General features: G+C 58.5%; 4 protein-coding genes across 4 annotated transcripts in view; all 4 read right to left on the reverse strand.

The window, feature by feature from the left end:
* Positions 1–4: 4 nt before the first annotated feature.
* PPP2R1A (protein phosphatase 2 scaffold subunit Aalpha) lies at positions 5–10,212 on the reverse strand. Its single transcript, XM_088155315.1, has 15 exons — positions 10,052–10,212; positions 9,317–9,407; positions 8,968–9,068; positions 7,650–7,882; positions 6,786–6,933; positions 6,152–6,307; positions 5,421–5,535; positions 4,759–4,829; positions 4,343–4,477; positions 3,532–3,705; positions 2,641–2,701; positions 2,044–2,198; positions 1,067–1,209; positions 653–744; positions 5–160 (listed from the first exon to the last, which is right to left on the reverse strand). Exons 1-15 carry the CDS (start codon positions 10,127–10,129, stop codon positions 144–146), a joined length of 1,770 nt encoding a protein of 589 aa, XP_088011441.1. The 5' UTR covers positions 10,130–10,212; the 3' UTR covers positions 5–143.
* Positions 10,213–10,877: 665 nt separating this feature from the next.
* ETFB (electron transfer flavoprotein subunit beta) lies at positions 10,878–15,729 on the reverse strand. The gene is given in 8 exon segments (XM_088155319.1): positions 10,878–11,368; positions 11,916–12,074; positions 12,528–12,590; positions 13,698–13,767; positions 13,769–13,848; positions 14,751–14,851; positions 14,854–14,908; positions 15,642–15,729. Coding segments are annotated over 8 exon segments (759 nt in total). The 5' UTR covers positions 15,699–15,729; the 3' UTR covers positions 10,878–11,194.
* Positions 15,730–17,054: 1,325 nt separating this feature from the next.
* Positions 17,055–25,540, reverse strand: LOC106864376 (ATPase H+/K+ transporting subunit alpha). The gene is given in 16 exon segments (XM_088155338.1): positions 17,055–17,436; positions 17,590–17,681; positions 17,776–17,803; positions 17,806–17,876; positions 18,372–18,505; positions 18,591–18,736; positions 19,747–19,800; positions 19,803–19,869; positions 20,325–20,374; positions 20,377–20,478; positions 21,047–21,215; positions 21,787–21,937; positions 22,585–22,721; positions 24,133–24,182; positions 24,185–24,301; positions 25,234–25,540. Coding segments are annotated over 16 exon segments (1,704 nt in total). The 3' UTR covers positions 17,055–17,407.
* A 55-nt stretch (positions 25,541–25,595) lies between these two features.
* The window catches only part of LOC148220480 (RNA-binding protein 42-like), a 5,669-nt gene continuing 5,363 nt past the window's right edge, over positions 25,596–25,901 (reverse strand). The window contains 1 exon segment of the mRNA XM_088155339.1: positions 25,596–25,606. Within this exon segment, the coding sequence (XP_088011465.1) occupies positions 25,596–25,606 (11 nt within the window).

A 25,901-nucleotide genomic window follows, 5' to 3' on the forward strand; every position in this document is an offset into this window, starting at 1 on the left:
ATTAATTAATGAACAGCGGGGGGGGGGAGGGGATGATGGGGGGGTGGGGGGGGGGAGGGGTGACACCGTTGAGAGGGGGAGGGGTGGGTGGGTGGGGGAGGGGCGGTCACAGCTCCGGTCACATGCGGGGGGGTCCGGGGGGGTCAGGCCAGCGCCAGCACTGTGGGGGGAGGGGACAGAGAGCTCACCTGAGCTCACCTGAGCCCTCACAAATCCCCAACAGGTATCCCAGGTGTGTCCCCAGGTGTGTCCAGGTATCCCCAACCCACCCAGGTGCCACCAATCCCCCTCAGGTGTGTCCCCAGGTGCCCCCAGGTGTATCCCAGGTATCCCCAGATGTGTCCCCAGGTGTGTCCAGGTATCCCCAACCCACCCAGGTGTCACCAATCCCCCTCAGGTGTGTCCCCAGGTGCCCCCAGATGTGTCCCCAGGTGTGTCCAGGTATCCCCAACCCACCCAGGTGTCACCAATCCCCCTCAGGTGTGTCCCCAGGTGTGCCCAGATATCCCCAGCTGCACCCAAGTATCCCCAGGTGTCCCCAGATGTGTCCCCAGATGTGTCCCCAGGTGTCCCCAAACCTCCCCAGGTGTCTCCAATCCCCCTCAGGTGTATCCCAGGTGTGTCCCCAGGTGTGTCCCCAGGTGTGTCTCACCTGTCAGTGCCTCCTGTGCGAAATATTTGACGTCGACGTCCTGGTCCTGCGTCAGCTTCTCCAGCACCGGCTTCACCTCGGTCTGCAGCGTCCTGGGACAGGTGAGACACAGGTGAGACAAGGACAGGTGAGTCAGTTCATCCCAGTATCTCCCAGTATAAACCAGTACCCGCTGTCCAGGATGGGCCCAGCACACCCTCAAAGCCCATCCCAGTATAAACCAGTATAAACCAGTATAACCCAGTATAAACCAGTACCCGCTGTCCAGGATGGGCCCAGCACACTCCCCAAAGCCCATCCCAGTATAAACCAGTATAAACCAGTATAACCCAGTACCCGCTGTCCAGGATGGGCCCAGCACACTCCCCAGTCCCATCCCAGTATAACCCAGTATAAACCAGTATAACCCAGTACCCGCTGTCCAGGATGGGCCCGATGCGCTGCAGGGATTTGGCCACGTTGAAGCGAACGTTGGCCACGGCGTCGGCCGCCATGCGCAGCACGGTGGGCAACATCTGCTGGGTGGTGACCTCCTGGCCACACACCTCCGACAACACCTGGGCAGGTGAGACACAGGTGAGACAGGTGAGACAGGTGAGACAGGTGAGAGGGGAACACCTGGCACAGGTAACGTGGGACAGGTGTGACAGGGCCATGGGCAACATCTGCTGGGTGGTGACCTCCTGGCCACACACCTCCGACAGCACCTGGGCAGGTGAGACACAGGTGAGACAGGTGAGGGGAGAACACCTGGGACAGGTGTGACAGATGAGACAGGGACAGGTAAGACAAAGACAGGTGGGACAAAGGCATTGGAAACATCCGTTGCTCATGTCTCAGGAAGGACCAGGTGTACCCAGGTGTGCCCAGGTGTGTTTGGGTCTGTACCCAGGTGTGCCCAGGTGTGTTTCTATCCCTCTCAGGTGTGCCCAGGTGTGTTTGGGTCTGTACCCAGGTGTGCCCAGGTGTGTTTCTATCCCTCTCAGGTGTACCCAGGTGTGCCCAGGTGTGCCCAGGTGTGTTTCTATCCCTCTCAGGTGTACCCAGGTGTGCCCAGGTGTGCCCCCAGGTGTGTTTCTATCCTTCTCAAGTGTACCCAGGTGTGTTTGGGTCTGTACCCAGGTATACTCAGGTGTGTTTCTATCCCTCCCAGGTGCCCCCAGGTGTACCCAGGTGTGTTTGGATCTGTACCCAGGTGTGCCCAGGTGTGTTTGGATCTGTACCCAGGTATACCCAGGTGTGTTTCTATCCCTCCCAGGTGCCCCCAGGTGTACCCAGGTGTGTTTGGGTCTGTACCCAGGTATACCCAGGTATACCCAGGTGTGTTTCTATCCCTCCCAGGTGCCCCCAGCTGTGCCCAGGTGTGCCCCCAGGTGCCCCCAGGTACCCACGTTGATGCAGAAGAGCGTGGTCATGCGGTGCAGGTAGTTGGGGTCGGCGGCCATGGCGAGCACCTTGGGCACGATGGTGCCCTGGGCCCAGGTGTGCCCGAAGCGCTCCACCAGCTTGCGCAGGTTACTGGTGGCAGCCTCGCGGATGGCGTACACTGCAGGGGGGGGAGACACCAGTATGAACCAGTATAAACCAGTATAAACCAGTATAAACCAGTATGAACCGGTATAAACCAGTATGAACCGGTATGGATCAATATAAACCGCTGAGAACCAGTATAAACCAGTATGGATCAGTATGAACCAATCTGAACCAGTATGGAATGATACGGACCGGTACGGACCAGTTCGGACCAGTATAAACCAGAATGGACCAGTATGGACCAGTATAAACCAGAATGGACCAGTATGGACCAGTATAAACTCCTATACACCAGTATAGACCAGTATAAATCACTATGAACCAGTACGGTCCAGTATAAATTACCAGTAACTCCCAGTAACCCTCCCAATAACTCCCAGTAGCTCCCAGTAACCATCCCAGTAGCCCCCAGTAGCTCCCAGTAAGTCCCAGTAGCTCCCAGTAGCCCCCAGTACCGTGATCCACCAGCCAGGCCATGCAGAGCGAGTTCAGCTTCTCATCGAAGAACTCCACGCCCTGTAAAGACCAGTATGAACCAGTATAAACCAGTATGAACCAGTATAAACCAGTATGAACCAGTATGAACCAGTATGGTCCAGTAAGAACAAATCCCTGCCAATGCTTCCCAGTATATCCCAGCATATCCCAGTCCATCTCAGAACTCCCAGTTCAATCCCAGTCCATCCCAGTTCAATCCCAGTCTCTACCAGTCCCTCCCAGTCCATCCCGGTGTCCTTGCAGTCCCCTCCCAGTATATCCCAGTCCATCCCAGTCCCCTCCCAGTATATCCCAGTCCCCCCAGACCATGCTCCAAACCCCTCCCAGTATATCCTAGTCCCTCCCAGTTGCTTCCAGTATATCCCAGTCTCTCCTAGTCCATCCCAGTATATCCCAGTCCCCTCCCAGTCCATCCCAGTGCCTCTCCAGACACTCATAACCCCCTCCCAGTATATCCCAGTCGCTCCCAGTCCATCCCAGTCCCCTCCTAGTCCATCCCAGTCCCTCTCCAGACACTCATAACCCCCTCCCAGTATATCCCAGTCCATCCCAGTGCCCCCATACAAGCCCGTAACTCCATCCCAGTGCCCCATACCATGCTCCAACCTTCTCCCAGTCCCTCCCAGTATATCCCAGTCCATCGCAATCCCCTCCTAGTCCATCCCAGTCCCCTCCCAGTCCATTCCAGTCCCCTCCTAGTCCATCCCAGTATATCCCAGTCCCCTCCCAGTCCATCCCAGTGCCCCATACAAGCCCCTAACTCCATTCCACTGCCCGATACCATCCTCCAACCCTCTCCCAGTCCCTCCCAGCCCCTCCCAGTTTATCCCAGTCGCTCCCAGTCTCACCAGCTGGCCGGCCAGCAGTGGCATGTACTCGATGATGGCCAGCCTCACTCGCCACTTGGCGTCCTCGGCCAGCTCCACGATGGCGGGGAGCAGCGACTGCGACAGCTGCCGGATGCCGATCACCTCGTTCACGCAGTCCAGGTTGGAAATGATGTTCAGCCGCACCTCGGGGCACTGGGAGGGTACTGGGAGTTACTGGGAGGGCACTGGGAGGGACTGGGAGGGACTGGGAGTGGGTTTGGAGAGACTGGGAGAGACTGGGAGGGACTGGGAGGGAGCTGCAGTTCTGAAAGCCGCCACCAGAGGGAGACGAAGGGGCACTAGGAGGCAATGGGAGTTACTGGGAGGGACTGGGAGGGAATTGGGAGAGACTGGGAGGGACTGGGAAGGCACTGGGCGTTACTGGGAAGGGATTTGGAGAGACTGGGATGGACTGGGAGTCACTGGGAGGGACTGGGAGGGAACTGGGAGGGAGTTGCAGTTCCCAAAGCCGCCACCAGAGGGAGACAGGGAAACACTGGGGGGTTTATTGAGGGGAACTGGGATGGACTGGGAGTTACTGGGAGTTACTGGGATGGACTGGGAGTTACTGGGAGGGACTGGGAGTTACTGGGAGGAGGCGCCAGTAGGTGGTGGCTCCTCAGGTGTGTGCCCAGGTGTGCCCAGGTGCGCTCACCTCGTCCTTGAGCTGTGCCAGGAACAGGGGCAGCAGTGCCCAGGTGTACCCAGGTGTGCTGTGTGTGTACCCAGCCGTACCCAGGTGTGCTGTATCTGTCCCCAGGTGTGCCCAGGTGTGCCCAGGTGCGCTCACCTCGTCCTTGAGCTGTGCCAGGAACAGGGGCAGCAGGTGCTCCACCGTGTTGTCCTTGCCCAGGATCGGGGACAGCCCCATGATCACCGAGGCCAGCGCTGACTTCACGTGCTGGTTGGCATCCGACACCAGCTCCTGCACAGGTGAGCACAGGTGAGCACAGGTGAGCTCACCTGGCCTCGGGGAAAGGCCCTGAGGTCGCAGGGAGAGGCACAAAGGTGTGCCCCAGGTGTGCCCATGTGCCCCAGGTGTGTCCCAGCACCCCAAGGTGACCCCAGCTGTGGCCCACAGGTGTGCCCAGGTGTGCCCCAAGTGTATCCCAGCTCTCCCCAGGTGTGTCCTAGGTGTGCCCAGCTCTCCCCAGGTGTACCCAGGTGTACCCCAGGTGTACCCCAGGTGTGCCCAGGTGCGCTCACCTTGATGCAGGGCAGGATCTGACCCATGATCACGGCCTCGCGACAGTCGGGGGAGAGATTCTCACAGAACTCTGGGGACAGAGAGAACACCTGAGAGAGAACACCTGGGACAGGTGAGAACACCTGAGAGAGAACACCTGAGAGAGAACACCTGGGACAGGTGAGAACACCTGGGACAGGTGCGGGCACCTGAGAGTGACATCAGGGACAGGTTGGTAGCCCAAAGGCCGGGTTGGTAGCCCCAGGAACAGGTCGGTAGCCCCAAGATTGGGTTGGTAGCCACAAGTTTTGAGTTTGTAGCCCCAAGGAGAAGTTGGTAGCCCAAATGCAGGTTGGTAGCCCCAAGGCCGGGTTGGTAGCCCCAGGGACAGGCTGGTAGCCCAAGCCCAGGTTAGGAGCCACAAGGACGGGTTGGTAGCCCAAGCCCAGGTTGGTACCCCAAGGTTGGGTTGGTAGCCACAAGGCCAAGTTGGTAGCCCAAACCCAGGTTGGTAGCCCCAAGAACAGGTTGCTAGCCCCAAGGACAGGTCGCTAGCCCAAAGGCCGGGTTGCTAGCCCAAGCCCAGATTGGTAGCCCCAGGAACAACTTAGTAGCCCCAAGGTTGGGTTGGTAGCCCCAGGAACAGCTTGGTAGCCCAAAGGACAGGTTGGTAGCCACTGACCTTTGACCTTGTGCGAGGCGGCCGCGCGCACCTCGGCCTCGCAGTCCTTCATGAGGCTCTGGAAGGCGCCCACCAGGTCGGTCTTGGTGATCTCGGGGCCCACGGCGCGCTGGAGCTGCGGGGACACGGCCCAGGTGTGTCCAGGTGTGCCCCAGGTGTGTCCCCAGGTGTGTCCCCAAACTTATTCCCACCAAAAAAACCCACAAAACTTGCCCCAAACCTCCCCAAATCCCATCCCCAGGTGTGCCCAGGTTCCCCCAGGTGTATCCAGGTGTACCCCAGACGCATCCAGGTGTATCCCAGGTGCCCCCAGCTGTGCCCCAGATGCCCCCAGGTGTATCCCAGGTGTAATCCAGGTGCCCCAACGTGTACACAGGTGTAAGCAGCTGTATCCCAGATGTACCCAGGTGTACCCCAAGTGTATCCAGGTGTACCCCAAGTGTATCCAGGTGTACCCCACGTGCATCCAGGAGTACCCAGGTGTATGCCAAATGTACCCAGGTGTACCCCAGGTGTATCCAGGTGCATCCCAAGTGCATCCAGGTGTATCCAAGTGTATCCCAGATACACCCAGGTGTACACAGCTGTACCCCAGGTGTATCCAGGTGTATCCCAGATACACCCAGGTGTATCCAGGTGTACGCCAGATGCCCCCAGGTGTATCCAGGTGTACACAGCTGTATCCCAGGTGTATCCAGGTGTACCCAGGTGTGTCCCAGGTGTGCCCCCACCTCGGTGAACTTGTCGGCCACCATGTAGCGCACCCTCCAGGACTTGTCCTCGGCCGCCTGGCGCAGCGTGGGCATCACCAGCCCCTCGAGCTCCTCCTGCGGCAGCAGCTGCGCGATGCTCACGCACGCCTCGACCGCCAGCAGCCGCACCGAGTCCTGCACAGGTGAGCACAGGTGTGCGCAGGTGAGTCACAGGTAACCCACAGGTGACCCACAGGTAACCCCCAAGTGATTCACGGGTAACCCCCAGATCATCGCTCCTATGGGAATAACTCCACTGGTAGCAGCTGCGCTGAATCCTGCCCACAGGTGAGCACAGGTAACCCTCAGGTGTGCACAGGTAACCCTCACATAACCCCCAAGTGTTCACTTGTAACCCTCAGGTAATATTTTCACTCCCAAGTCCTGCACAGGTGAGCCCCAAACAACCCCCAGGTGAGCCACAAGTGTGCCCAGGTGACCCTCAGGTACAGCCAGGTAATCCCCAGATATGCCCAGGTACCCCCCAGCTCCCACCAGGTGCCCCCCAGCTCCTCACAGATACATCAGGGTGCACCCAGGTGTCACCCAGGTGTCACCCAGGTGTACCCAGCTGCCCCCCAGGTGTACCCAGGTGTACCCAGGTGTGCCGTACCTGCTCGTCCGAGGCCAGGTTGGAGAACATGGGGATGATCTCGCTCTTGACGTGCTCCAGCTCCAGCACCTTGGCGAACTCGCCCAGCTTGGAGGCGGCCGCGCGCCGCACCATGGGCGTGTCATCCGAGCACAGGTTCCGGAAGTACCTGCGGGCACACCTGAGTTACCTGGGCGCACCTGGGTACCACCTGGGTACTGCCCAGGGTCACCTGGGTGCACCTGGGCAAAGCCCGGGGTCACCTAGGCACTACCTGAGGTCACCTGGGGTCACCTGGGCACTACCCAGGATCACCTGGTGGCACCTGAGCAAGGCCCGGGGTCACCTGGGCACTACCTGGGGTCACCTGGGCACACCTGGAATCACCTGAGCACTACCTGGGTACTACTCAGAGTCACCTGAGCACACCTGGGATGGGTTGGTGTGACCCTGTGGTCACTCACTGACCCCACACCCACCTCACTGACCCCGTGGCCACCTCAATGACCTTGTGGCCACCTCAATGACCTTGTGGCAACCTCAGTGACCCCAGTGGCCACTCACTGACCCCACACCCACCCCAATGACCCCAGTGACCACTCATTGACCCCACACCCACCCCAACGCCCCAGTAGCCATCCCAGTGACCCTGTGGCCACCTCACTGACCCTACACCCACCCCAACCCCCCAGTGGCCACCCCGGCCCCCTCAGTAGCCACTCACAGGGCTGGACACGGGTCGCAGACCCCGAAGAAGCCTCAGGCCGACGCGCGTGACGCGAACCAAATCCCCACCCATCCCACTGACCCTGTGACCACCCCAACGCCCCCTGTGACCACCCCAACCCCTCAGTAGCCACCCCGGCTCCCTCGGTAGCCACTCACTGGCGCAGCTCAGCCTTCACAGGGCTGGACACCCGCGGGTAGCAGACGCTGAAGAGGCCGCAGGCCGACGTGCGTGACGTGAACCAGTCGCCGCCCGCCAGGCGTTTGACCAGCGGCACGAAGTGGCCCTCGAGGTCCGGGGGCGAGTGCTCGTGGGACACGGCCCGCAGGGACTCCACGGCTTTGTCCCGGACCACCGTCTCCTCCACGGTGGCCAGGCTCTCCAGGGGAGGCTGCACGGGGTGGGCGGGGTGGGGGGGGGGACAGAGGGTGGACAGATGGACAGGGGGACATGGGGTGGGCAGGGGGACAGAGGGACATGGAGTGGACAGATGGACATGGGGACATGGGGTGGACAGATGGACAGGGGGACATGGGGTGGGCAGGGGGACATGGGGGGGGGTCAGAGGGACATGGAGTGGACAGAGGGACAGATGGACAGAGGGACATGGGATGGACAGGGGGACAGAGGGTGGACAGATGGACAGGGGGACATGGGGTGGGCAGGGGGACAGAGGGACATGGAGTGGACAGATGGACATGGGGGGGGTAGAGGGACATGGAGTGGACAGAGGGACAGAGAGTGGACAGAGGGACATGGGGTGGACAGAGGGACATGGTGACAGGGTGGGCAGGGGGACAGATGGACATGGAGTGGACAGGTGGACATGGGGGGGTAGAGGGACATGGAGTGGACAGGTGGACAGAGAGTGGACAGGGGGACATGGGATGGACAGGGGGACATGGGATGGACAGAGGGACATGGGATGGACAGGGGGACATGGGGGGTTAGAGGGACACGGTGGGGACAGATGGACAGAGAGACATGGGATGGACATGGGAGGGTTAGAGGGACAGAGAATGGACAGATGGACATGGGGTGGACAGATGGACAAGTGGAAGGGGGGGTTCGAAGGACAGAGAGATGAACAGAGAGTGGACAGATGGACATGGGATGGACAGATGGACACGGGGTGGAAAAACACAATTACAATCACATTATACATCCCACATATATAATTAATATACACTTATTAACACACTAAAATTAATGAACTCCTTACACAATACGCTTTTGTGCACCAATATAATACACAACTAATGCATACAATTATAATAAATATATTAAAAATACGCCCAATATACACACTTTTTTTTAATAAATTACATCATATATAAAATACCTCCTACGCATGTTTTAGGGTTCCCCAGGTGAATTTTTGGGTTCCCCAGGTGACTTTTTTGATCCCCAGGTGAGTTTTTGGGTCCCCCAGGTGAGTTTTTGGGTTCCCCAGGTGTGAGTTTTTGGGGCCCTTACCAGCAGGCAGTGCACGAACTCGGGTCCCCCTACGAGGGCAGTGAAGGTGCCGAGCTGTTCAGCCAGGGCCAGCAGCACCTCGTCCTCATCGTAAATGGTGTCTGCGACAGCACAGGTAACACACCTGTCAAACACCTGACCCTTTGATTGACACCTGTCAATCACCCCCCCAAGCCCCACCCACCACCCCAAACCCCGCCCGCTCCCCAACTAAACCGCCCCACGGGGAGATCAGAACCGATTTTTTTTTTATTATTTTTTAGAGGGTGGGGAAGAATTCCGGGACCTCGCGGCCCCCACCCAGATTTTGGGAACCCCTCCCCAAATTTTAGGATCCTTCCCCAGGTACCGGTAAGGAAAGGGAGGAGTTCGCTGCGGGTTCGCTCCACGCCCAGCGCCAGCGCGATGGTCGAGAGCTTCTTGATGCTGTTGAGGCGCAGCTGGGATGGAAAAAAGGGGGAAAATTTGAGGAAAATCCGGGAAAAATTCGCGAAAAACAAATTTGGGGCAAAAGTAGGAAAGTGCCCCCTCACGGAGCAAACCCCGCCCCCAACGCGACGCAGCCAATCAGGGGAGGCGTCTCACGGCTCCGCAGCGGCGCCGCGGCAGAGAGAAACGCCTTGATTGGCTCCTCCAAACCCCGCCCACCACGGGGGCAGCCAATGGAAAGCGGCGCTGCCTCGGCCTCGCGCTGCCATTGGCTGCGGCCAAAGGGGGGGTCGCTGCCCCGCCGCTAGGGGACGGTACGGCGTGAGGCGGGGTAGATTTTCCCCCTCAGCGCGCTGCGGACCAATCAGAACGCGGCTAACAAAGCCCAAACCCAACCGCCTGCCAATCAGAGCGCGCCTTTCACCGCAATCACCAAGGGGACCAAAGGTACCCCACACATGCAACGCCGCCGCCCATTTGCCCGCGCCTGAGGGGACCGGCCCGCCTCAGCCAATCAGCGCGGCCGTCTCATGGCGGCCATCAACAGCGGGGCCGCGGCGAGCGGGCGACGGCGGCCGGGTCCTGAGGCCGCGGAAAGGCCGCGGAGGCCGCGGAAAGGCCCGGGGATATCGCGGCGAGGCCCCGGCAGCGCTACCTGCACGTCCTCGTTGCGAAGCTCGTCGATGAGCACTGCGATCGGGTAAAGCGAATCGTCGCCGTCCGCCGCCGCCATCTTCGCCGCCGCCGCCGCCCCGGCTCTGAGGGGCCGTACGGGGCCGCCCGCTCCGCTCTTGCAGGGCCTCGGCGGCGCTGATTGGTCGGCGATGACGCAGCGCCCGCCTTTCTCGTCTTCTGATTGGTCCAGGGCGCTGTCTGTCATCCCAAACCCCGCCCCTGCGGACGGCGCGCAGCCTCGGGCTCTGATTGGGCGAGGCAGTTGATTGACAGCTCCGGGGGGCGGGGTGAGGCGTTGCTTTGGCAACGCGGAGCCGCCGCGGTGGAGACCGAGAGGAACTGGGACAAACTGGGACGAATTGGGAGCGGACTGGGAGAAACTGGGACGCACTCGGAGCCGCTGGATCATACTGAGACAGACCGGAATGCGCTGGGGCCGGACTGGGTCATACTGGGACAAACTGGGACCTGCCAGCACCTGAACTGGGAGCCACTGGGTCATACTGGGACACCCTGAGGCTGAACTGGGACAAACTGGGACCCCTCTGGAAATGAACTGGGACGTGTTGGGTCATACTAGGACAAACTGGGACCCAGCAGGACCCGTCTGGACCTTAACTGGGAGCTGCTGGGTTATACTGGGACAAACTGGGACCCGTCCGGTCCCGAACTGGTTTATACTGGGATGCACCCGCAGCAAAAAAAAACCAATAAAAACCAGTAGAAACCAGTAAAACTGGACCAGGATGTGGCCCCGCCCCCTCCACGACCGCGCCCCTTGAAACCACGCCTCCTCAGAAAGGTGATGACGTCATCGACTGGCCACGCCTTTATTGGGGTGGGGGGGGGAAGGCACTGGGAGGGCCTGGGCCAGACTGGAAGGCACTGGGATGAACTGGGAAGGGACTGGGATGAACCGGGACGGCACCGGGATGAACTGGGAAAGGACTGGGATGAACTGGGACGAACTGGTCCAGCCCAAAAGGCACCAGCGAGGACAGAAGAACCATTAAAAACCCAGCAGCACCAAACTGGGACAAACTCCTCCTTACTGGTGCTTACTGGTACAGCACCGGGAGGGTTCCTGGGCTGAACTGGGATGAACTGGGAGGAACTGGGAGGCTCAGATGCGGCCGCTCTGCCTCAGTTTCTCCACCAGGGTCTCCACGTTTTCCACCTTCTCCCCACCTGCCCTGGCCGGTGGCTCCTGCACCTGCAGCACCTTCAGGCGGGGGGAGCCCCCCGAGACCCCCAAATCCGCTGCTGGAATCACCTCCATGGGCTTCTTCTTGGCTTTCTGGGAATTTTAGGGATTTTTTGGGAATTTTTTGAGGATTTTTAGGGGGGGGTGGAATCACCCAAAAAAAGAGGAACGCCCAGAAAAAACGGGGTCAGGGTGGGGATAATTGGGATTTTTCGGGAGGAGGTTTTTTTCAAGGATTTTGGGGATGTTCTCAGGGATTTTGGGGTTCCCAGGAATTTTTTTTTTTTGGGGGGGGGGGTTTAATTTCACTTTCCCAAGCCCCCTCAGTCCTAAAAGGGAACCTCAGGTGTGTGGGACAACAGGTCTACCCAGAGGGGAATTCTGGGAAAATCTCAGGGATTTTTGGGGAATTTCTCGGGAATTTTGGGGGTCTTGGGGATTTGGGGAATACCCAGGGATTTGGGGAATACCCAGAAATTTTGGGAATTTTGGGGGTAATCCCATTTTTCTCCCTCCCCAATCCCCCCAAGTATTTGGGACAACAGGTCTACCCACACCGGAACCTCTTTGGGGCCCGCTCCGAAGTTTTTGGGAGACGATCCCCGAGATTTTAGGGGAATTTTGGGGACCCCACACCCACCATGATGTTGGGCAGAGTGGCGTAGCGGGGCTCGTTGAGCCGCAGGTCAGCGGTCAGCACGGCCGGCAGGCGCAGCCTCAGCGTTTCCAGGCCTCCGTCCACCTCCCGCTGGACGCGCACGGCGCCGTCCTCCAGCTCCACCCGCGAGGCGAACGTCCCCTGAGGACCAGTAAGGACTGGGAGCCTCCCAGTATGAACTGGGAGCCTCCCAGTATGAACTGGGCCCCCTCAATTCCCGGAGCTTCACATCCATCGGGGGGAATATATCCCGTCATCCCCCGCGACTTTAGGGGGAATATATCCCATCGGCCACCGCGGTTAAAGAGGGGGGGATATATCCCACAATCCCCAGCACCGGAAGAGGTGAATACATCCCACAATCCTCAGCACCGGAAGAGGTGAATATATCCCACAACCCCCTTGCGACTTAGGGGTGAATATATCCCACAATCCCCTGCACCGGAAGAGGTGAATATATCCCACAACCCCCTTGCGACTTAGGGGTGAATATATCCCACAATTCCCCCCACCGCGGTGCACGATGGGATATATTCACCCCCTCCGCCGCCATGAGGGGGGGATGTATCCCATCCTGCCCTGCGCGCGGCCTACCTGCGGCCAGTCCAACATGGCGGCCAGGAGCTGCCCGGTCTGGTTGCAATCGTCATCGATGGCCTGGGGGGGGACACAGGGGATCTATAGGGGATCTATAGGGGATCTATAGGGGACCTCCCACCCCCCAGGGTGCGGGGGAGCTCTGGGGGGAGCGTCCAGAGGGGCCTATAGGGGTCCCTGCAGGTCTATAGGGGAGATACAGGGGTTCGTTGGGATCTATAGGGGCTTTATGGGGGTTCTATAGGGATCTGTAGGGTTCTATAGGGGCTCTATAGGGTTCTAGAAGGTTCCATAGGGTTCTCTAAGGGTCCCTGGGGATCTCTGTAAGGTTCTATAGGAATCTATAGGGGCTCTATAGGGTCTCCATAGGGTCCTAAAATATTCTGTGGGGTTCCATAGGGTTCTATAGAGTCTCCATAGGATCCCATAGAATTTCCATAGGGTTCCATAGGGTTCGATAGGAACTCTATAGGGTCTCCATAGGATTCTATGGGGTCTCCATAGGATTCCATAGGATTTCCCTAGGGTTTCATAGCATTCTATAGGGACTCCATAGGGTTCTATAGAATTCCACAGGGTTCCGTAGGGTTCTATAGGATTCCATGGGATTTCCATAGGGTTTCATAGGGCTCCATAGGGTTCTATAGGATTCCATAGGAACTCTATAGGGTCTCCATAGGATCCCATAGGGTTCCATAGGATTCTATAGGGTCTCCATAGGATTCTATAGGGTGTCCACAGGACTTCCATAGGGTTTCTATAGGGTCTCCATAGGATTCCATGGGATTCCCATAGGGTGCCCATAGGGTTCCATAAGATTTCCAGAGGGTTCTATAGGATTCTATAGGATGTTAATAGGATTCCATAGGGTTCCATAGGATTCCATAGGATTCCATAGGATTTCCATAGGGTGTCCATAGGGTTCTATAGGGTGTCCCTAGGATTCTATAGGATCCCATAGGGTTCCATAGGATTCTATAGGGTCTCCATAGGATTCCATGGGATTTCCATAGGATTCCATGGGATTTCCATAGGGTGCCCATTGGGTTCCATAAGGTTTCCATAGGGTTCTATAGGATCCCATAGGGTTCCATAGGATTCTATAGGCTCTCCATAGGGTCTCCCTCCCTCCCTCCCCTCCTCCCCCCAGGTAGCCCCGGGCCTCACCTGCTTGCCCAGCAGCACGAGCTGTGGCTGCAGCCGCCCCACCAGGGCCGCCAGGGCCGTGGCCACCTCGCGGGCCCCGTGGCCACCCCTCCCCCACCTCGGCCAGCACGGCCCGGTCAGCGCCCACGGCCAGGGCCGTGCGTAGGGTCTCCTGTGGGGGCAGGAAAGGGTTAAAAATAATCTAAAAATGGCCCAAAAATGACCCAAAGATAACCAAAATGACCCAAAAATGACCCACGCCAGGGCCGTGCGCAGGGTCTCCTGTGGGGGCAGGAAAGGGTTAAAAATAATCTAAATTTAACCCAAAAATGACCCAAAAATAACCAAAAATGACCCAAAAAATGACCCACGGCCAGGGCCGTGCGCAGGGTCTCCTGTGGGGGCAGGAAAGGGTTAAAAATAATCTAAATTTAACCCAAAAATGACCCAAAAATAACCCAAAAATGGCCCAAAAATGACCCAAAAATGGCCAAAAAATGGCCCAAAAAATAACAGAAAACCAACCCCAAAATAGCCCAAAAATGGCCCAAAAATGACCCAAAAATGGCCCAAAAATGACCCAAAAACCAACCCCCAGGTGTGCCCAGGTGTGTTCCAATTGTACCCAGGTGTGTTCCCATTGTGATCAGGTGCATCCCAGGTGTGCCCAGGTGTACCCAGGTGTAACCCAGGGGTGTCCAGCTGTATCCCAGGTGTGTCCCAGGTGTGCCCAGGTGTGCCCAGGTGTAACCCAGGGGTGTCCAGCTGTATCCCAGGTGTGTCCCAGGTGTGCCCAGGTGTGCTCAGGTGAGTCCCAATTGTACCCAGATGTATCCCACGTGTACCCAGGTGTGTTCCAGTTGTACCCAGGTGTATCCCAGGTGTGCCCAGGTGTATCCAGGTGTGTCCCACTTGTACCCAGGTGTGTCCCAGCTGTCCCAGGTGTATCCCAGCTGTACCAGGTGCGTCCCAGGTGTATCCCAGCTGTGCCCAGGTGTACCCAGGTGTATCCAGGTGTATCCCAGGTGTGCCCAGCTGTACCCAGGTGCTCTCACCTGTGCCCAGGTACCTCACCTGGCTGCTCTTGGTGCCCAGGGACGCCGCTATCACCTCCTTGGCCAGCCCGGCCTCCTTGAGCCTCACGGCCTCCTCCAGGGCGATCTCACAGAAGGGTTCAGGGCGTGCTTCACCCCCTGCGTCTGCACCCCGCCCCCACCTGGCGCCACGCGCACCTGCACGGCACACCTGCCTCAGGTGAGCTCACCTGAGATGTCCCGTCCCCCCCCCCCTCCCGAGAAATCACAAAAAAAAACCGATTTTTGGGGGTTTTGGGGGGTTTTTAAAGGGTTTTTGGGGTGAAAAGGTGTGGCCAGGTGTGTCCCAGGTGTGTCTCAGGTGAGGCTTAAATTCCCCCAAAATTCCTTCCCAAAATTTGCCCCGAATCCCCCCCAAAAATTCCCCCAAATTTCCCCAAAATTCGCCCCAAAATTCCCCCCAAAATCCCCTCCAAAAATCCCTCAAATCCCCCCAAACTCCCCAAAATTCGCCCCAAATTCCCCCAAATTCGCCCCAAATTTCCCCCAAAATTCCCAAATCCCCCCCAAATTCGCCCCAAATTCCCCAAAATCCCCCCCAAATTTTTGGAGGGGACTTTCCCGCTGGGAAAATTCCTGAATTTTGGGATTTTTTTTGGGGGTTGTTTTTTTTTTTTTGGGGTGGGGGGGGAGGGAGAGAAAAAAATTCCGGGAATTTCTTACCCAGGTGTCACCTTCGCCCCTCCCCCCACCTCGTTCATTTCCCCTCCCCCATCCCCCCCCCCCTCAGAAATTCGGGATTTTTCGGGGGGGGCGGAAATTTCCGGAATTTTTTTGGGGGGAATTTCCGGGGATTTCGGGGCTCCCCCAGGTGAGTCCCCAGGTGAGTCCCCAGGTGAGTCCCCAGGTGAGTCCCCAGGTGCGCTCTTACCTTGACGGCGAAGTCAATGACGCGCTTCACCCCCACGAGAACGCGCAGCGCCGCCATTTTGCTGCCCTGAGGGGAGGCGAGCGCGCCCTCTGATGACGTCATCGCTCCGCGACGCCATTTTGCTGCCCTGAGGCGAGGCGAGCGCGCCCTCTGATGACGTCATCGCACCGCGCTGCCATTTTGCCGCCCTGAGGGGATGGGAGCGCGCCTTCTGATGACGTCGCCGCACCCTATTTGCATCCTAGACCACGCCCACAACGCCCCCAATAAATTGCGTCACCCCCCCCTTGCGGTCTAAGCCACGCCCCCTCCAAGGCGCGTCGCGCTGTGAGCGAGCGTGGTGACGTCATAACGACCTGGGCGTGGTTTGGGCGCCTCACGTGACCGGAAGCGAGGCCGGAGCGGCTTTTTTGGGATTTTCTGAGGGGATTTTTTGGGGGGGGGGGGGGTGAAATTTGGGTTTTTTTGAGTTTTTTATGGGATTTTGGGGTTTTTTTTTGAGGGGTTTTGGGGTTTTTTTGAGGGGTTTTGGGTTTTTTGGGGGGGGAGGTCGAGATTTGGGGGGTTTTGGGGGTTTTTTTTGGTTTGTTTTGGGAGGTTTTTCGGTTTTTAGGGTTTTTTAAGGGTTTTTTTTAGCGGTTTTTTTTGAGGTTTTTTGGGGGGAGTTTGGGGTTTTTTTTTTTTTTTGGGTCGGGGATTTTTTGGGCGAGGTTGGAATTTTGGGGATTTTGGGGATTTTTGGGTGGGGTTTTTTTGTTGTTTTTTGGGGTTTTTTTGAGGGGTTTTCGGCGGTTTTTGGGTTTTTTGTTTTGGGATTTTTTTGTGTTTTTGGGATTTTTGGGGGTTTTTTTTGAGTTTTTGGGGTGGTGAGATTTCGGGGATTTTTGGGCGTTTTTTTGTTGGTTTTTTTGGTTTTTTTTTTATTTTTTGGCGCTTTTTTTGAGGGGTTTTTTGGGGGGTTGGGGTTTCGTTGTTTATTTTGGGGTTTTTTTGGGTTTTTTGGGTTTTTTGGTTTTTTTTTTTTGTGGTTTTGGGTTTTTTTCGTGATTTCCATGGGAATTTTTGGGGACTTTTTTTTTGGTTTTTTGGGGCCTTTTTTGAGGGTTTTTTTTTGGGTTTTTTTTGGTTTTTTGGTTTTTTGGTTTTTTTTTTTTTTTTTTGTTTGTTTTTTGTTTTTTGTGGTTTTTTGTTTTGTTTTTTGTTGGGGTTTTTTTGTTGTTGTTTTTTATTTTTTTGTGGTTTTGGGATTTTTTTTTTTTTTTCGTCGTTTTATTTCTTTTTTTAATTTTTTTTTTTTTTTTTTTTTTTTTTAATTTGAGATTTTTTTTTTTATTTTTTTTCCCCCCCGGGGGATTTTTTTCCACAGCCCTGACCCCGCCCAGAGCAATAAACACACCTGGACACACCTGGAGGAGTCACCTGTGTCTTTATTTGGGGGGAGGGGGAGGGAAATCAAATCCAGGTGTGCGGGGGAGGGGCCCAGGTGGGTTCCAGGTAAATCCCAGGTATCCAAGGTGAGTCCCAGGTGAGTCCCAGGTGGGTCCCAGGTGGGTCCCAGGTGAGTCCCAGGTATCCAAGGAGAGTCCAGGGTGGGTTCCAGGTGAGCTCCAGGTGTTCAGGGAGGGTCCCAGGTGAGCCCCAGGTGCGCCCCAGGTGTCCCAGGTGTGTCCCAGGTGTTCAGGGAGGGTCCCAGGTGTGTCCCAGGTGTGTCCCAGGTGTTCAGGGAGGGTCCCAGGTGTGTCTCAGGTGTGTTCCAGGTGTTCCTCTCAGTAATAAAGTTCCCGATCCCACCAACCTGGAGGGAGAGAAAAAAACCCGGCCAGGTGAGGGTGGGGCAGCCCCAGGTGTGCTGGGCGTGCTTCCAGGTGTGCCCAGGTGAGCCCAGGTGTCCCCAGGTGTGCCCAGCTGTATCCAGGTGTGCCCAGGTGTGCCCAGGTGAGTCACTCACTGCCCGGGTGTCTCCTCACTCCGAGTTTCCGGATTTCGTCGTAGACGAGGATGAGGAGCCCGAACGGCATCGGCACCAACCACCACTGGAACCTGCCGGGGGGCACACCTGGCCAGGTGAGCCTCAGCTGTGCCCAGGTGAGTCCCAGGTGTGCCCCAGGTGTGCCCAGGTGTGCCCAGGGCTCACCTGATGGGCATGAAGTTGAAGACGTTCGCATCCCCGGGCAGTAGCAGAGGAAGCAGCCGATGCACACCTGGAACACGATGGCCACCACCAAGGTGCGGTTCCTGGGGGAAAAACACACCTGGATTACCTGTGAGACACACCTGGATTACCTGTGATACCTGTGAGACACACCTGTGATACCTGTGAGACACACCTGGGTTACCTGTGATACCTGTGACGTCACCTGTGTCACCTGTGTCACCTGTGTCACCTGACAGTCCTGTCATCTCTCGTACCTGTGTCACACCTGTTCTTACCTGCCCCCATCCTACACCTGTCCTCAGGTGTGCCCAGGTGTGACACACCTGTCCTCAGGTGTTCTATTGTGTCTCAGGTGTGCCCAGATGTGTCACAGGTGTGCCCAGGTGTATCTCAGGTGTGTCACACCTGTGCCCAGGTGTACCTGAAGGGTCCCTGCTGGAACAGGGCCAGTCTCTGGGTTTACCTGATGAGAACATCAGTGACCTGGCACAGCCTGTACCTGTCCCATACCTATCCCAGGTGTTCTATTGTATCCCAGGTGTGCCCAGGTGTATCACACCTGTGCCCAGGTGTACCTGAAGGGTCCCTGCTGGAACAGGGACAGTCTCCGTGTTTTCCTGATGAGCACGTCGGCGATCTGGCACACCTCGATGCTGATGAAGAACACGGTGTAACAGGTGTACTGCTGGTACCTGCGCTGCGCGAACGTCTGCGGGGGGAGGAGGGAACAGCTCAGGTGAGCGAGCGGCCAGGTGAGCCCCGCCAGGTGAGCCCCAGGTGAGGCCGGGACTCACCCACTGCTGCCCGTAGCTGTCCTGCAGCTCCTGCTCGTGAGCGTCCTCCCAGCGCGGCCGCAGCCCCAGGACCAGCAGTGGCCACCAACCCTCCTGGGCCATGGCCACAAAGTAATCCGTGAACCCGGCAAAGGACTGGATGGCACCTGGACAGGTGAGGGACAGGTGAGAGGGGACAGGTGAGAGGGGACAGGTGACACCCGGACCAGCAGTGGCCACCAACCCTCCTGGGCCATGGCCACAAAGTAATCGGTGAACCCGGCAAAGGACTGGATGGCACCTGGACAGGTGAGGGACAGGTGAGGGTTGGGACAGGTGAGGGACAGGTGAGGGATGGGACAGGTGAGAGGGGACAGGTGACACCTGGACCAGCAGTGGCCACCAACCCTCCTGGGCCATGGCCACAAAGTAATCGGTGAACCCGGCAAAGGACTGGATGGCACCTGGGCAGGTGAGGGACAGGTGAGAGGGGACAGGTGAGGGACAGGTGAGAGGTGGGACACGTGAGGGACAGGTGACACCTGGACCAGCAGTGGCCACCAACCCTCCTGGGCCATGGCCACGAAATAATCCGTGAACCCGGCAAAGGACTGGATGGCACCTGGGCAGGTGGGGGGACAGGTGAGGGACAGGTGACACCTGGACCAGCAATGGCCACCAACCCTCCTGGGCCATGGCCACAAAGTAATCCGTGAAACCAGCAAAGGACTGGATGGCACCTGGGCAGGTGGGGGGACAGGTGAGGGATGGGACAGGTGAGGGACAGGTGAGAGGGGACAGGTGAGAGGGGACAGGTGACACCCGGACCAGCAGTGGCCACCAACCCTCCTGGGCCATGGCCACGAAATAATCCGTGAACCCGGCAAAGGACTGGATGGCACCTGGGCAGGTGAGGGACAGGTGAGGGATGGGACAGGTGAGGGACAGGTGAGAGGAGACAGGTGAGGGTTGGGACAGGTGAGAGGGGACAGGTGTGCCAGGAGCCAGGTGTGTGAACACTCAGGTAACCCCATCCAGGTGAGCACCCAGGTAACCCCAATCCAGGTGTGTGAACACACAGGTAACCCCAATCCAGCTGTTTGAGCACTCAGGTAACCCCAATCCAGGCGTGTGAACACTCAGGTGAGCCCGCCCAGGTGAGCACACCTGTCCTCACCTATCTGGAAGTAGGAGTAGGCCGCCAGGGGCTCGTTGACCAATCGGTCGCGCCGGGGTTCCGCGGTTTCAGGTGCATGATGTCACTCTCGGCGCGCTCGTAGGCCAGCGACACCGACGGGAACTGCGGGCACAGGTGAGCTCAGGTGAGCACAGGTGAGCTCAGGTGAGCACAGGTGAGAACCCCCCAGCCACGCCCGTGCACCTGGAGGAGCCTAAAATCCACCAGGTGAGGTGAGAAATCTCACCTGGTACACCTGGAAATGGGGTTTGGGGAGACTCAGGTGAGCCCAGGTGAGACTCAAAACCCACCTGAATGACCCCAGTGGGGAAGGAAACCCCAAAAATTGGGGTTTGGGGAAGCCCAGATGTGGCTCAGGTGAGACCAGGTGAGCACAGGTGAGACCCAAAAACCCACCTGGATGACCTCAGTGAGGCAGGAAACCGCCCAGAAAGCCCCAAAATTTGGATTTGGGGCAGCCCAGGTGCACCCAGGTGTGCCCAGGTGTGGCTCAGGTGTGCCCAGGTGTGCCCAGGTGTGGCTCAGGTGAGCCCAGGTGAGCTCAGGTGAGCACTCACGATGTCGGTGCACAGCTCGATGAAGAGGATGGTGATGCAGCCCAGGGGGAGGGCACGCTGGCCGTGATGTAGATCAGGTACGGCGTCAGCTCAGGTATGTTCTTGGTCAAGGTGTAGGCGATCGATTTCTTCAGGTTATCGAAAATCAGGCGGCCTGGGGGAGGGGACAGGTGAGAGGGGACACAGGTGTGGGATAGCACAGGTGAGAGGGGACACAGGTATGGGATAGCACAGGTGTGCAGGTACCCAAAGATCCAGAGTGTGCTGGGTTCCAGGTGTGTGAGCACACCCAGGTAACCTTGACTCCATCCGAGCACGCTGGCCGTGCCCAGGTGATCCCGCCCTACCTGTGCCCACCTGTCCCAGGTGCTCGCCTTGCCCAGGTGACCCCGCACACCTGTGCCCACCTGTCCAGGTACTCACCTTTACCAGGTGACCCAGCCCACCTGTGCCCACCTGTGCCCACCTGTCCTAGGTGCTCACCTTTACCAGGTGACCTCACACACCTGTGCCCAGGTGCCCAGGTGCTCACCTTGCCCAGGTGACCCCGCACACCTGCCCAGGTGCTCACTTTTACCAGTTGCCCTCTCCACACCTGTACCCACCTGTACACACCTGTGCCCATCTGCTCAGGTACTCACCTTTACCAGGTGACCCAGCCCACCTGTGCCCACCTGTCCAGGTGACCCAGCCCACCTGTGCCCACCTGTCCAGGTGCTCACCTTGCTCCACACCTGTGACGATGGAGGCGAAGTTGTCGTCCAGCAGGATCATGTCGGCCGCGTTCTTGGCGGCGTCGGAGCCCGCGATGCCCATGGCGACCCCGATGTCGGCTTTCTTCAGCGCAGGTGAGTCATTGACACCGTCACCTGTCACCGCCACGATGGCCCCCTGAGACAGGTGAGACACAAGGGACACACAGGTGACACACAGGTGACGCACAGGTGACATTGAGGACACCCCCAACCCACCCAATGTCCCAAATCGCTGTCCCCAGTTGTGCCCAGGTATCCCCAGGGGTATCCCAGCTGTGCCCAGGTGTGTCCCAGGTGTATCCCCAGGTATCCCAGGTGTGCCCAGGTGTGTCCAGGTGTACCCAGCTGTCCCAGGTGTATCCCCAGGTGTATCCCAGGTGTGTCCCCAGGTGCCCAGGTATCCCCAGGTATCCCCAGGTGTATCCCAGGTGTGTCCAGGTGTGTCCAGGTGTGTCCCCAGCTGTCTCAGGTGTATCCCAGGTGTGTCCCAGGTGTGCCCAGGTGTGTCCAGGTGTATCCCAGGTGTGCCCAGGTGTGTCCAGGTGTATCCCAGGTGTGTCCAGGTGTGTCCAGATGTGTCCCAGCTGTCCCAGGTGTATCCAGGTGTCCCCAGGTGTATCCCCAGGTGTGTTCAGGTATGACCCAGGTATCCCCAGGTGTGCCCAGGTGTATCCCAGGTGTGCCCAGGTGTGTCCAGGTGTGCTCACCAGGCGCTGGCAGCTCTCCACGATCACGAGTTTCTGCTGCGGCGACGTCCGAGCGAAAACCATCTCAGGGTGTGTCCGGAGCAGGTGCTCCAGCGTACCTGGGGCCATGGCGGCCAGTTCTGCACCTGTGACCACCCGGGCACGGGCCTGCCTGGGGAGAGAGCACACCTGAGCACACCTGAACACACCTGGGGCACACCTGAGATACACCTGAGCACACCTGAGATACAACTGAGCACACCTGAACACACCTGGGGCACACCTGAGATACACCTGAGCACACCTAGGTACACCTGAGATACACCTGAGCACACCTAGGTACACCTGAGATACACCTGAGCACACCTGAGATACAACTGAGCACACCTGAGCACACCTGAACACACCTGGGGTACACCTGAGCACACCTAGGTACACCTAAGATACACCTGAACACACCTGGGACACACCTGAGTACACCTGAGCTCACCTAAGCACACCCGAACACACCTGGAACACACCTGGGATATACCTGAGATATACCTGAGCACACCTCAACACACCTCAACACACCTGTACACACCTGGGATACGACTGGGACAGACCTGAACACACCTGGGACACACCTAAGATACACCTGAACACACCTGGGATACACCTAAGATACACCTGAACACATCTGAGCACACCTGGGATACACCTGAGATACACCTGGGGACAGCTGGGGACCTGTCAGACACCTGAGCACCTGTCACACACTTGAGGACACACCTGTCACACACCTGTCACACACCTGTCACACACCTGTGTGTCACTCACCTGGGGTCCACCTGCTCGAGGGGCAGGTGCAGGCGCTCGGCCACGTCCTCGGGGGTCTCGCTGCCCTCGGAGATGATTCCCACGGCGGCCGCGATGGCCTTGGCCGTGATGGGGTGGTCACCTGTCACCATGATCACCTGGGGGACACACCTGGGTCACCTGAGGGGTCACCTGTATGTCACCTGTATGTCACCTGTCACCATGGTCACCTGGGGGGACACACCTGAGTCACACCTGAGGGGTCACCTGTATGTCACCTGTATGTCACCTGTCACCATGGTCACCTGAGGGGTCACCTGTCCCACCTCACCTGTGCTGCCTGTGTGGTTCTGTCTGGTGTCCCCCATTGTCCCCAAACCCCAAATTTCCCCAAATTTCCCCAAGTGTCCCATTGTCCCCATTGTCCCCATTGTCTCCATTGTCCCCATTGTCCCCACTGTCCCCAATGCTGTCCCCGCTGTCCCCACTGTCCTACCCTGATCCCCGCTGTCCCCATTGTCCCCATTGATGTCCCCATTGTCTCCATTGTCCCCCATTGTCCCCACTGTCCCCAATGCTGTCCCCGCTGTCCCCATTGTCCCCATTGTCTCCATTGTCCCCATTGTCCCCACTGTCCCCAATGCTGTCCCCGCTGTCCCCATTGTCCCCATTGTCTCCATTGTCCCCATTGTCCCCACTGTCCCTACCCTGATCCCCGCTGTCCCCATTGATGTCCCCATTGTCCCCATTGTCCCCATTGATGTCCCCATTGTCCCTACCCTGATCCCCGCTGTCCCCATTGTCCCCAATGTCCCCATTGTCCCCATTGATGTCCCCATTGTCCCCATTGTCCCCATTGATGTCCCCATTGTCCCCACCCTGATCCCCGCTGTCCCCATTGTCCCCATTGTCCCCATTGTCCCCACTGTCCCCATTGTCCCCATTGTCCCTACCCTGATCCCCGCGGTCCCCAATGCTGTCCCCATTGTCCCCACTGTCCCTACCCTGATCCCCGCTGTCCCCATTGATGTCCCCACTGTCCCCGCTGTCCCCATTGTCCCCATTGTCCCCATTGTCCCCACTGTCCCCATTGATGTCCCCATTGTCGTACCCTGATCCCCGCTGTCCCCATTGATGTCCCCACTGTCATACCCTGATCCCCGCTGTCCCCATTGTCCCCGTTGTCCCCACTGTCCCCATTGTCCCCACTGTCCCTACCCTGATCCCCCGCTGTCCCCATTGTCCCCATTGTCCCCATTGTCCCCACTGTCCCTACCCTGATCCCCGCTGTCCCCATTGTCCCCATTGTCCCCATTGTCCCCACTGTCCCTACCCTGATCCCCGCCGTCCCCATTGTCCCCACTGTCCCCATTGTCCCCATTGATGTCCCTACCCTGATCCCCGCCGTCCCCATTGTCCCCACTGTCCCCATTGTCCCCATTGATGTCCCTACCCTGATCCCCGCTGTCCCCAATGCTGTCCCCATTGTCCCCATTGTCCCCGCTGTCCCCACTGTCATACCCTGATCCCCGCTGTCCCCATTGTCCCCATTGTCCCCATTGTCCCTACCCTGATCCCCGCCGTCCGGCACTTGCGCACGGCCTGGGGCACGGTGGCCCGGGGGGGTCGATGAGGGACACGAGGCCCGCGAAGCAAAGGCCGTGGGCGACCTCGGCCAGAGCCTCGGGAGCCGTGCCCGGGGGCACCGAGCCCGCGGGGAGCCAGCGGGCACAGAAACCTGGGGGGGACAATAATGGGGACATCAATGGGGACATTGGGACATCAATGGGGACATCACAGAGCCTCGGGAGCCGTGCCCGGGGGAACGGAGCCCGCGGGGAGCCAGCGGGCACAGAAACCTGGGGGGACAATGGGGACAGTGAGGGGACATCAATGGGGACATCACAGAGCCCGCGGGCACAGAAACCTGGGGGACAACAATGGGGACAGTGAGGGGACATCAATGGGGACACTGGGGACATCAATGGGGACATCACAGAGCCCGCGGGGAGCCAGGGAGCACAGAAACCTGGGGACAATGGGGACAGTGAGGGGACAATGGGGACATCAATGGGGACATTGGGGACATCACAGAGCCAGCGGGCACAGAAACCTGGGGACAGTGAGGGGACAGTGGGGACATCAATGGGGACAATGGGGACAGTGAGGGGGCACAGAAACCTGGGGGGGGACAATGGGGACAATAATGGGGACAGTGAGGGGACATCACTGGGGACAATGGGGACATCACTGGGGACAATGGGAGCATTGGGGACATCATTGGGGACATTGGGGACATCATTGCGGACATCATTGGGGACATTGGAGGGGATTGGGGACAGGGAGGAGAAAAAAAATGGAAGAAAAAAGGGAAAAAAATGGGGAAAATGGGATTGGGGACATTTGGGGACATTTGGGGACACCGAGGGCACGCAGGACAACACGGCGGGGTGGGGGGGGGGGGTGGGGGTGGGGGATGGGGGGGGATCGCGCGCCCTTTCCCTCCCCCACCCCCCCCTTCCCCCCCATACACCCCCTCCCCCACTCACCCAGCGCCCCCTCCCCCCCCCCCCCCCGGGCCACGCCGCTCCCCTCTGACCCCACCCACCCCTCCCCCACCCCCACCCAGCCCCTCCCCCCCCCCCCCCCCCGCGCCCCTCCCCCACTCACCGAGCACCCTCTCGCCCCTCCCCCCCAGCTCCGCGTACGCCCCCTCGAAGCTCTGGCGCCAGCGCGGGTCCAGCGGCCGCTCCTCCCCCCCCTGCAGCGCCCCCCGGCAGCGCTCCAGGACCCGCTCGGGGGCGCCCTTGAGCACCAGGAGCTGCTGGGGGCCCGCGTCGTGAACGGACACCTGGACAGGTGAGACAGGACAGGTGAGATACACCTGGGACAGGTGTGATACACCTGAGATAGAACTGATACTCCAGGACCCGCTCGGGGGCGCCCTTGAGCACCAGGAGCTGCTGGGGGCCCGCATCGTGAACGGACACCTGGACAGGTGAGATAGGACAGGTGAGACACCTGAGATACACCTAAGATACACCTGAGACAGGTGAGATACACCTGAGATAGAACTGATACACCTGGAGCTGCTGGGGGCCAGCATCGTGAACAGACACCTGGACAGGTGAGACAGGACAGGTGAGACACCTGAGATACACCTGAGATACACCTGAGACAGGTGAGATACACCTGAGATAGAACTGATACACCTGGAGCTGCTGGGGGCCAGCATCGTGAACAGACACCTGGACAGGTGAGACAGGACAGGTGAGATTCACCTGAGATACACCTGGGATACACCTGGAACTGCTGGGGGCCAGCATCGTGAACGGACA

Source organism: Sturnus vulgaris, chromosome 37 (assembly GCF_052056855.1).
Source record: "Sturnus vulgaris isolate bStuVul1 chromosome 37, bStuVul1.hap1, whole genome shotgun sequence".
Lineage (NCBI taxonomy): Eukaryota > Metazoa > Chordata > Aves > Passeriformes > Sturnidae > Sturnus > Sturnus vulgaris.